Source organism: Microcaecilia unicolor, chromosome 9 (assembly GCF_901765095.1).
Source record: "Microcaecilia unicolor chromosome 9, aMicUni1.1, whole genome shotgun sequence".
In the NCBI taxonomy this organism is placed as follows: domain Eukaryota; kingdom Metazoa; phylum Chordata; class Amphibia; order Gymnophiona; family Siphonopidae; genus Microcaecilia; species Microcaecilia unicolor.
This window is the reverse complement of record NC_044039.1, coordinates 142,930,683-142,941,095: the sequence shown is the minus strand read 5'-3', so window position 1 is coordinate 142,941,095 and position 10,413 is coordinate 142,930,683. Positions and strand designations below refer to the sequence as shown.

General features: G+C 40.8%; 1 protein-coding gene across 2 annotated transcripts in view; it reads right to left on the bottom strand.

Annotated features, from left to right (window-relative positions):
- Positions 1-6,222: 6,222 nt before the first annotated feature.
- The window catches only part of SNAP23 (synaptosome associated protein 23), a 90,673-nt gene continuing 86,482 nt past the window's right edge, over positions 6,223-10,413 (bottom strand). For both annotated transcript variants that reach the window (XM_030214466.1, XM_030214465.1), the window contains exons 6-8: positions 9,626-9,784; positions 9,155-9,299; positions 6,223-6,745 (exon numbers count right to left, since the gene is read on the bottom strand). In XM_030214466.1, the coding sequence (XP_030070326.1) occupies positions 6,680-6,745; positions 9,155-9,299; positions 9,626-9,784 (370 nt within the window). In that variant the 3' untranslated portion in view covers positions 6,223-6,679. The remainder of the gene's footprint in view (positions 6,746-9,154; positions 9,300-9,625; positions 9,785-10,413) is intronic.

The following is a 10,413-nucleotide window of genomic DNA, read 5'->3' as shown; positions in this document are numbered from 1 at the left end:
CTTAGCAGATGGGTTCTCAGTCCTTGGGACACACCTAGCTATTTAGGTGTTCAGGATTTCCACAATCAGTATGTATACAAAACAAGGGTGTCTAAATTCCAATATAGTTGTAACACACACCGCTCACAACTCTGTATAATCTTCAAACAGTTGCTATGAGATTAAGCATATTTTGTAATAACAGCACAGGTGTCATCATAGTGCTGCTTCTTCTAATGCACATTAAACACTGAACTACCTTGAACACATATATAACCACACCCTAGTACTTGGAATAGGCCTCACTCTTAGCCCACAGTGGTGTCCATAAGCCAGTTCACAATACCAAAATATGGTTTAGCCTTGCTTCAGATGATGTTCCATAAATCACTTGACAATATATAATCCATCATTCCAGCACTGTATGAGCAAGTCAATAACTCCACACTTCCAAGATGTTAGGTGTGGTCCAAACTGTAAATCCTGAAGTTACAGTGCACAATCACAAAGTTGTTAAAGCCCATTTCCTACAAACACCAAACCCAACACTCCGTGTTTCACTCCATCATGCATCATTAGGGGTCAGACATCTAAAACAGAATAATAATCACTACAATATACCCCACATGCTAGCTATCCACAACACCATATTGCAGAATTACAAATCAACACATAACAACATAGTATAGGCTCACAGGCAGGAACTCACTCCAAGCCTTCATGCAGCAGGGCGTGCCTACCAAAGACGTGCACATGTGTATGGGGATTGCCGGACGTTCCGCACACTATAGAACCACAAGAATAAACTACACACTTACCAATCCACTTCTTTATTCAGCCCATATGGTGCAACTGTGTGCCACAGAAAAATCAAACGCTGTTACTTTCTAGAAAGTTGCAAAGCACGCAGCTGCCATAAAACTGCTTCCATCCAGTGGTAAACCAAAGGGGCTTCCAATCGCTATAACCTCAGGTAACTCAAATGTTGTGCAATCTGGACTTTAATTTTACAGGTGGTCTGCCCTATATACCATAAATTACAAGGGCAACAGATTCCACCTGTTTGTAAAGAGAGTGTAGGTATGTATCTATGGTGGGAGTGGGCATCTGGGATGGTCAATTGTGAGGGAGGTGGAGTAGGGGGGCAGGAGTATGTGCCAGTACATAGGAGAAATGTTTTCCCCCCCCCCCCCCCCTTGCCCTCTTTTTTCAAAGGTTTGGCTGCTCTGGATTCTCTAGTGACAAGCCCATCTTCCCTAGCACCATGCTGGTTTTTTTTTTTAGAACCCAGGCTAGATCTCTGTCTTCAAGCAGCAGTGTTAAGGCTCCTTGGCACAGTGCTGCTCTTTTCCAGACCATTTCTCTACTCTTACATTTCTGTCCTTTTCCCATAGCACCCTATTCACCCTTCACTTTGTGCTAAAAAGAGATAAAGATGGATTGATGGACAGACAGTGAGGCTGGTTTTCTAGAATAGGCTCACAGGATAATTTGTTTTCCATGGAGGATGAAAAATTGGAAGTACCAATTTTATTCCATGCTGGAGCCTTGAATTACTCTCCACATGTATTCAGGAGCTGTAGGTCCACCCTCTTTTTATTAAAAGCAAGATGTGGTTAAGAGGTTTACTATCCATGAAAAGAAAGAGGAGGGAAAATACTAGACGTCATTACTGGAGCTCATGATCTGGTGCGGGGGGGGGGGGGGGTAACGGTGCAAGGGCCGCTTGATAACAGTGATCATAATATGCTCAGTTTTGATACTGGCATTGAAGTGAACTTAGAAAATCAAATACACTAGCATTTAACTTTAGAAAAGGTGATTACAACAAAATGAGAAAAACAGTGAAAAAAAAAAAGGCTGAAAGGTGCAGCTCACAGGGTAAAAAACTTGCATCAGGCGTGGATGCTGTTTAAAAACACCTTGCTGGAGGTACAGGACAAATATATTCCACGTTAGAAAAAGGGGAAAAAAGACCAAACGTCAGCCAGCGTGGCTAAACAGTAAGGTAAAGGAAGTCATTAGAACCAAAAAACAATCATTCAGAAAGTGGAGAAGAGAACCGACTGCAGGTAACAAGATAAAACATAAGGAATGCCAAGCCAAATGCAAAGCGGAGATAAAGAGGGCAAAAAAGAGAAAAAGTTAGCGTTAGAAGCGAAAATTCATAGTAAAATTTTTTTTAGATACATTAAAAGCAGGAAGCCAGCTAAAGAATCAGTTGGGCCGCTGGACAAAAATGGTGTTAAAGGGTCAATCAGGGAAGACTGAGCCGTAGCAGAGAAATTAAATGAATTTTTGTCTCGGTCTTCACCGAGGAGGATTTGGGAAGGACACCGGTGCCGGAAAGCGTATTTGAAGCGGGCGAGTTGGAGAAACTAAACGAATTCTCTGTAAACTTGGAGGATGTAATGGGTCAGTTCTGCAAACTGAAGAGTAGTTAATCACCAGGACCGGATGGTATTCATCCCAGAGTATTAATAGAACTGAAAAATGAACTTGTAGAGCTACTGTTAGTAATATGCAATCTATCCCTAAAATTGAGTGTGGTACCGGAAGACTGGAGGGTAGCCAATGTTAAGCAGATTTTTAAAAAAGGTTCGAGGAGATCCGAGAAATTACAGACCAGTGAGTCTGACATCGGTACCGGGCAAATGGTAGAGGCTATTATCAAGAATAAAATTACAGAGCACGTACAAAAACATGGGCTGATGAGACAAAGTCAGCACAGATTTAGTGAAGGGAAGTTTCGCGTCACCAATCTACTGCATTTTTTTGAGGGGGTGAACAAACGTGGACAATGGGGAGCCGGTGGATATTGTGTATCTGGATTTTCAAAAGGTGTTTGACAAAGTGCCTCATGAAAGACTCCTGAGGAAACTGGAGAGTCATGGGATTGGAGGTAGGGTATTACTATGGATTAAGAGCTGGTTGAAAGATTGGAAGCAAAGAGTAGGATTGAATGGTCAGTATTCTCAGTGGAGAAGGGTAGTTAGTGGGGTCCCGCAGGGGTCTGTGTTGGGGCCGCTGCTTTTTAACATATTTATAAATGACCTAGAGATGGGAGAAACTAGTGAGGTAATTAAATTCGCAGATGGCACAAAATTATTCAGGGTCGTCAAGTCGCAGTGGAGGAGTGGCCTAGTGGTTAGGGTGGTGGACTTTGGTCCTGGGGAACTGAGTTCGATTTCCGGCACAGGCAGCTCCTTGTGACTCTGGGTAAGTCACTTAACCCTCCATTGCCCCATGCAAGCCGCATTGAGCCTGCCATGAGTGGGAAAGCGTGGGGTACAAATGTAACAATCAGAGGAGTGTGAAAGATTACAGGAGGACCTCGCGAAACTGGGGGATTGAGCGTGCAAGTGGCAGATGAAGTTCAATGTTGACAAGTGCAAAGTGATGCATGTGGGTAAGAGGAACCCGAATTACAGCTATGTCATGCAAGGTTCCACGTTAGGCGTTACGGACCTAGAAAGGGATCTGGGAGTCATCGTGGCTAAGACGCTAAAAACTTCTGCTCAGTGTTCTGCGGCGGCTAAGAAAGTGCACAGAATGTTGAGTATTATTAGGAAAGGGTTGGAAAACAAACACAAGGATGTTATAATGCAGTTGTATCACTCCATGGTGCGACCGCACCTTGAGTATTGTGTCCAATTCTGGTCGCCGCATCTCAAAAAAGATATAAAGGAGTTAGAAAAGGTGCAGAGAAGGGCAACGAAAATGATAAAGGGAAGGGAACGACTTCCCTATGAGGAAAGGCTGAGAAGGTTAGGGCTCTTCAGCTTGGAGAAAAGGCGGCTGAGGGGTGATAAAATAGAAGTCTACAAGATAATGAGCGGATTAGAGCGGACAGATGTGAAGTGTTTGTTTACACTATCAAACAACAACAAAACCAGGGGACACAAGATGAAGCTAGAATATGGTAGATTTAAAACAAACAGGAGAGAGCTTTTCTTTACTCAGCGTGTAATTAGACTCTGGAACTCGTTGCCGGAGAATGTAGTGACAGCAGCTGGCCTTATGGAATTTAAAGGGGGTTTGGACAGATTCCTGAGGGAAAAGTCCATTGAACATTATTAATTTGGGGGGGGTGGGGGTTGCCGGGTTCTTGAAGCCTGGATTGGCCGCTGTCGGAGATAGGATGCTGGGCTTCATGGACCCTTGGTCTTTTCCCAGTATGGCGGTACTTATGTACATATAATGCTGTATTTCCGCACAACAGTATCAGGAATCCCATCCCTTTTGAAATGTTTTTCAGTTTTATTTATTTTAAAGACAGTTGTAAATGACAAACTGTAAAAGCAAAGGTATAAGAATGAACTTGTTTCATAGATAACAACAAATGTATTTCAGAAAATGCTAGCAAATGCATCCTTAGAAATATAATCACAAGTGGCTGAGCAAATGGTTCCTTACCCACTTGGCTACACTTTAGAGCAGGTGCTACGTGCAAGCCATTTCAGACAATAGCAGAAGAGCACATTTCTAGGTAAAATAATTGCACTCTAGAGTATCCCTCATTTTATTTACATATACATTCAAACATGTTGCATTATACTTTGGAATTAACCCACAAACATTTTGTTTTGGCATTAAAATTAAGGGTTTTTTTTTTGTTTTGTTTTTTTTGGGGGGGGGGGAGGAGTAAACAGGAGGACAGAGGAAAAGCTGCTGCTGCAGCAGATTTAGCAATCCTGCTGTGCAGAATGTAGCTACTAAACAGCCCTATTTCTCTAGGAGGACTGCTTCAATTCTGCACTAGGACATAGTATTCACCCAACTCACAGGAGGTAGTCAGTCATTCACAAATTAAAATTTTCCAGCAGTGATGACTATGCCACACCCAGTCTAAAGCAATACAATAAGTAAAGGTCTGATATTACCAGCGTGTTTTTTCTAGCGAAAAAAAGGTGCCGGTACTCAAATGCCAGGCCACCCTTCAGGGGTGGGATTATCACAGAGACCCACCCCACAATAGCCAGGCCCCCCTGCATCTAGTCACAGAATCTATGACAAGGCAGAATTGGTGTGTAGAGCCTGAGATATTTTGTTAAAACTTGGGGACCATGTGTCAAATTTAGTAGACAACGGAAAATGAGCCAGTACTCACTACCCCCTCAAAAAACTGGCTATTACTATTTTCAAAATACAACTTCCGAGGGCTCAGAATGAAGGCCAGGGGTTAGATTTGGTTGACAGAGACAGATGTGCTATGCTGAAGCATAAGTCAAGGTAGTATCCTAGAATTACCTCACCTTAGCATCTTGCACAGATACATTCAAAATATGGCACCCCGACATATTAGCCCTGACAAAAAAGCCACAACACTAAACCTTGACAAATCAGCCCCTAGACAAAATAACCCCCTAAAAAGAAAATAATCCATCACAAATAAAAAAAAAATGATAAACTACAAGTGAAATCTTTACTGATAAAGGCTCCTACCAGCATTGCATTGTATAAAGCATACATAAATAAACAAAATTCTATAGCTACCAACTGGTATTCATGATCTGTTCTGCTGTTTAAAGAAACTAATCTTCCATCAACATGCTAATTTATTTTATTTTTTAAAAACCTATATTGTCATCATTTTCATAGCGTTTGGCAAGGAAAAAAAATGCAGTGTGCCACAAGGTAAGTTCTCCCCGTCTGGTACTGTTCGGGTTACTTTGTCAGAGGCCATATTCTGCGCAGCCTAATTTGGCCCTTTTGTCGAGGCTAATTTGTCAGAGGCTATTATGTTGGGAGCTTTTGTGTAGGGGCTTTTTTGACCGGGTACCTCGCAATATTCTTAAAATTACTTCCCTTTAAAAGTTATTTATGCCAATTTTCAAGCTTATACATTTTTTTTTTAACCTTGGATGGCTCCATTTCTAGCTAGCTGATTTGCAACATCCTCATCCAGTAGAAATTCTAATTTGATAATGCTGATGAAGGGATGGCTATAAAAACAGAGAACCAAAAAATGAATTGAAGACCATAATTAAAAGGTATTCTCAAAATACTTTAGACAGAATTGCTCCCTCATTTCTCAAAATGCTTAGAGGGCTTAGCAATAAGGGTACAAAAGTCAACATACTCCCCATTTAAATTTGACCTGGTATACATTACCGATGCTTTAAAACCAAATTACAGTACTCTGTGGTGAAAAATGGTTGCAAGTCACAGAAGCTGAGTTAGGGGCCCTGTTTCTAAGAAGTACAAATTGGGTGATTAAATTATACAAGGTAGTCATAAAAACATGATCAACAGGGTCTGTGGAATGCATCCATTGACCAGTTTAATATGGACAAACTGAAAAAAAATATTAAAAGTAAAGAAAAAAATAGATAAAAAGAGATGAGCTGAGCCTGCTTCCTTAAGACATCTTAAGTTGACATGAAGCCAAAATGTTCAGAGCTCCTCTTCAATTCCTTCCTGTGACATTAACCCCAACCCACCACTCATAGATTAAGAGGGCATTCAAGGTCATCAGGTACAATCTTGAGCCAGTGAATGACATAGTACATCTGAACAAAGATCAGATCTGTGACTGACAGAGAATTAACATCATCTCCGTCTATAAGGGTGGGGGAAAGGGGGAGGTCCATAGCGCCAAGCTCCTTTCTCTTAGTCGCCATTTTACATTTCCATTGAGGAAGTTTCACATGACTAGAAGGGAGGGAAGGAAGAACCGCTTGATCTAACAGCAGAATGTTTACTCCTTGATGAGTTTCTTGGCTCTGGTATTGGCATCTTCAATTCGATATTTGTTGGCATCCGCCTAAAAAGACAAAAGTGAAGAAGACACTAATGTAGGGTGATTGGAAATTTAGGTTTGAAGTGCATGCAAAGAATAACTAATGTCAATAAGTTCTGTTGCTAGTCAGCACTAGAAATACTATTATGGTACAGTAAAATATAAAAAGTAAAAAGTGAGGAGAATAGTTGAGGATACCAAAAACGTATATGTTTATTCACATAAAAAAAAAATACTTTCAATACTTTACAATTCGTAGACATCTCTCTGGAGAGAAGCATCATTTGAACGTTGTGCTTTTTAGCACATTTCTTATATATATGTTTTTTTAGAAGAGAGGAGTACATAGATCTTAAGAGATTATCGTCCTGATATTTTCCTTGGAATATACATTTTGAGAAACATCTTCCGAGGTTGCAAAGACCCCTGAGGCAGGCCTTAGGGCCGAAACACGGCCGTGTCGGGTCCGTTTTATATTTTATACATACAATTTTTTTTATGTGAATAAACATATACGTTTTTGGTATCCTCAACTATTCTCCTCACTTTTTACCTCACGGTTTCGTGAGGGTTTTCACCTCCTTTTTGCTTTTGTTTTACAGTAAAATATAAAACAGCAACATCAGTATTTTTACTGTTGTAATTGTCTATTGCTCACGTTTGTTTATTCTTGCTGTACACTGCCTTTAGTGAATTCCTTCAAAAAGGCGGTAAATAAATCCTAATAAACTAACAAACCCTTATTTCTCATGATAAAAGCACAGATCTAAGTGCAATTTATACCACATGTTTGATAGCTGAATCAGTGGCTCACTCCCAGTATGTTACACTACCACACAGATGGTCCCTGGTTCAATCCCGAGGTAGGCTTTCTGCTTCATAAACTGGGATGTTGGAGAGGTAATGTTCACAGCCCACAGGGAAAGGGAGAGGAGGAAAGTAATACTCATTGTTTGAGGTTGAAACCTACTGACCAGATTCAGGACCCATGATTCTAGGTGTCCTGACCCAGGACCATTGCTGCAGTCACTAAATTATAATTACTCTACAACCCACAGCCTACCTAATGTCTTCCAGAGACATAAAGATGGTATAACTAGAGGACATGAATTGAGGCTGCAGGGAGGTAGACTTAGGAATAATGTCAGGACACAAGGATAAATGCAGGAGTCCTACAACAGCTGCCATTCATTCGCTGATAACGATGGAACATTTTATTGTAGATAACTACTTTCACAAGTACCTGCCTACACCTTTGGCTGTGTTGGGGAAGCCCTGGAATTCTACCCAAACAAGAACTTTTCAGAAACAAAATACACAGACAGCAACACAACTTTGGTAACTCAAAAGAGCCATGCTTAAGTGAAACCTTCATTTTAACTTTCAGATTTGAGCATTAGCTCTTGCCAATTTTGTGTGGATTGAAAAACAGTCCTTAAGTATAAAAGTCACTGGTGGCAACAGATATTCGTTAGTAAAAATGAAAAATTCTACTCCTCTTCAAATGTTATAGAGTGATGAAAGCATAAGAAATCACTAAGTAAAGCAAACAACAGATGCAGGATACGATTCACTGAAGTGTACTACTTTGAGTGTGTGCCACCACTCAACGTGCGTTATTTGTTGGAGGTCCCATGTTATGCAATAGGAACAATTTACTAAGATTAAGTAATAGCATTCCTGTCCGCTAATGAGATAGCACACTTTAGTAAATCTAGCCCTTAAATTCTATTGCAAAGAGAGTACTCCCAAATGTTATATTTCAAAAGATGAGAATTTCAGCTGGAACAGAATTACTCAATCCCACGCTGGCCCATCCAGTCACTCATCAGCAGTGCACTGCACTTCCATACAGAGGAATCTGGGTTCAATTCCCAGCTCAGGGTTTCTGCTCTCTGAGTCAGCTGGGACTGGACATGCTTCAAAAGCAGCATCCATGGAGGTGGGGAGGAAGAAACAACCTGTTGCTCAGTGATGACCAACAGCACAAGTGGAAAACCCCCTACATGGATGGAGGTCCAAAAGAAAGAAAGGGCAGGACAATGGCAAATCCACAAGGAGCCAAAAGAGCTGAAGCACCACAACTGGTGACAGTAAAGGGACCAGATTTAAGGCTCATGATTGCAGTTTTCTGAAAGGAGCTTAGGCAGAGGACTCTCACTGCAATGGCAGGATGAAAAGATTAGTTGTAAGAAGATACAAGATGGTTAAAAAAAATCTAGGTAAACAAAAAATTCATGGCACCATATTTCCACTCTGGTTCTAACCGAGTTAGACTCCCCCAAAAGGAGCAGAAATAAACTGCCAGGTCTACAGCAGACAATTACCATATCTTCCAGTACATCTTGCACCACAGCTCTTGGTTATAGCTGGAGATGCTAGCTTGCATGCAATTCTGTGAATGTGCCCAAACAGAGGCTTTCTTGTACTCACCTTTTTATTAATTTCATCTATCTGCTTGTTCTGGTTATCAATCTCATTGCCCATATCTATAGCCAAGCTTTTCAGGTTTCCAATGATGTTGCCAACCTGTTGAAGGTTCTCCTCCATCTCATCCTCTCGAGCATCATTGGTTACACTGTCAACAAAAAAAAGCCTGCATTTTACAAATCCTTCCCACTCAACTCTATTAAGATTGACAATTTTATATATATATATATATATATATATTTTTTTTTTACATGCACTATATATTTTAAGGTCCATGTGCCACTAGATCAAAAAACTGTCTAAGCTTTCATTTTGGGATTTATTTAAGAAGTAAAACTGGATGCACAGATATATCTCATTTCCTTTTTGTTTGGTGATAACACTTTTTGTGAAAGAGAAATACAGCAACAGTAACAGCAGTTAGTATGATTATAGAGGATGGCCGCTTTGCATAGTCACATGAGAAAGGATTACCGTTTGACATACGGACCACTTGCTCCAGCCCCGCTCTGATGCTGGCCATTGGAGACACGACCTGGCTGATCGGACACTATATCTCCTGAGGTTCCCTCTCCTTTACTGCCACCACCCCAGGCCTTTCTGTAGGCATCACCGGTCTCAAAGCTTTTTGCCCTGGAACAAAACAGATGCTTTTGATGAAAGACACAGATATTTACTTTTTGGAAATATACTGAACAAAGAGAAACCGTGGGCTCTGCAGATTTTTCCATGCCTGTTATATTATGGCTATAGATTTCCTGTAGTGCTCATTTACAGTTGACCATGAATGACAGTGTTCTCCATGAGTCTGAGGGCAATCATTCTCATTGAACTACTGGGGGATGGAAGGGTAATGTGGCCACTTGCACAGAGCGCCTACACTTTGCATGTCACAGCATACAGAGAAATGCAAGCTCTACTGCTATCTGTGAACTTCTTTGGTAAAGAGGAGGGAGATGTAAAAGTATATTTCACTTATAAATGAAAATCAAACCTCATTTACTAAACTGAAAATTTATGTTGCATTTATAGTCTTCATGCATAAGTTTTAAAACTGCCACGCTCTTGTTCATAACTGTACTGTGCTCTGCACAATATACAACCAACACCAGTGGATCAACTTACTGGCCAGAAAATGCATTAACACGACTAGTTTTTGCTCTTGGATACCAGGAATTACATTGTTTTACTCTGCTCTCTCTCCCTCCGTGTTGCCTTTCTGTCTAAATTCCATGGGGCACAATTCCAGCATGGGATTATCT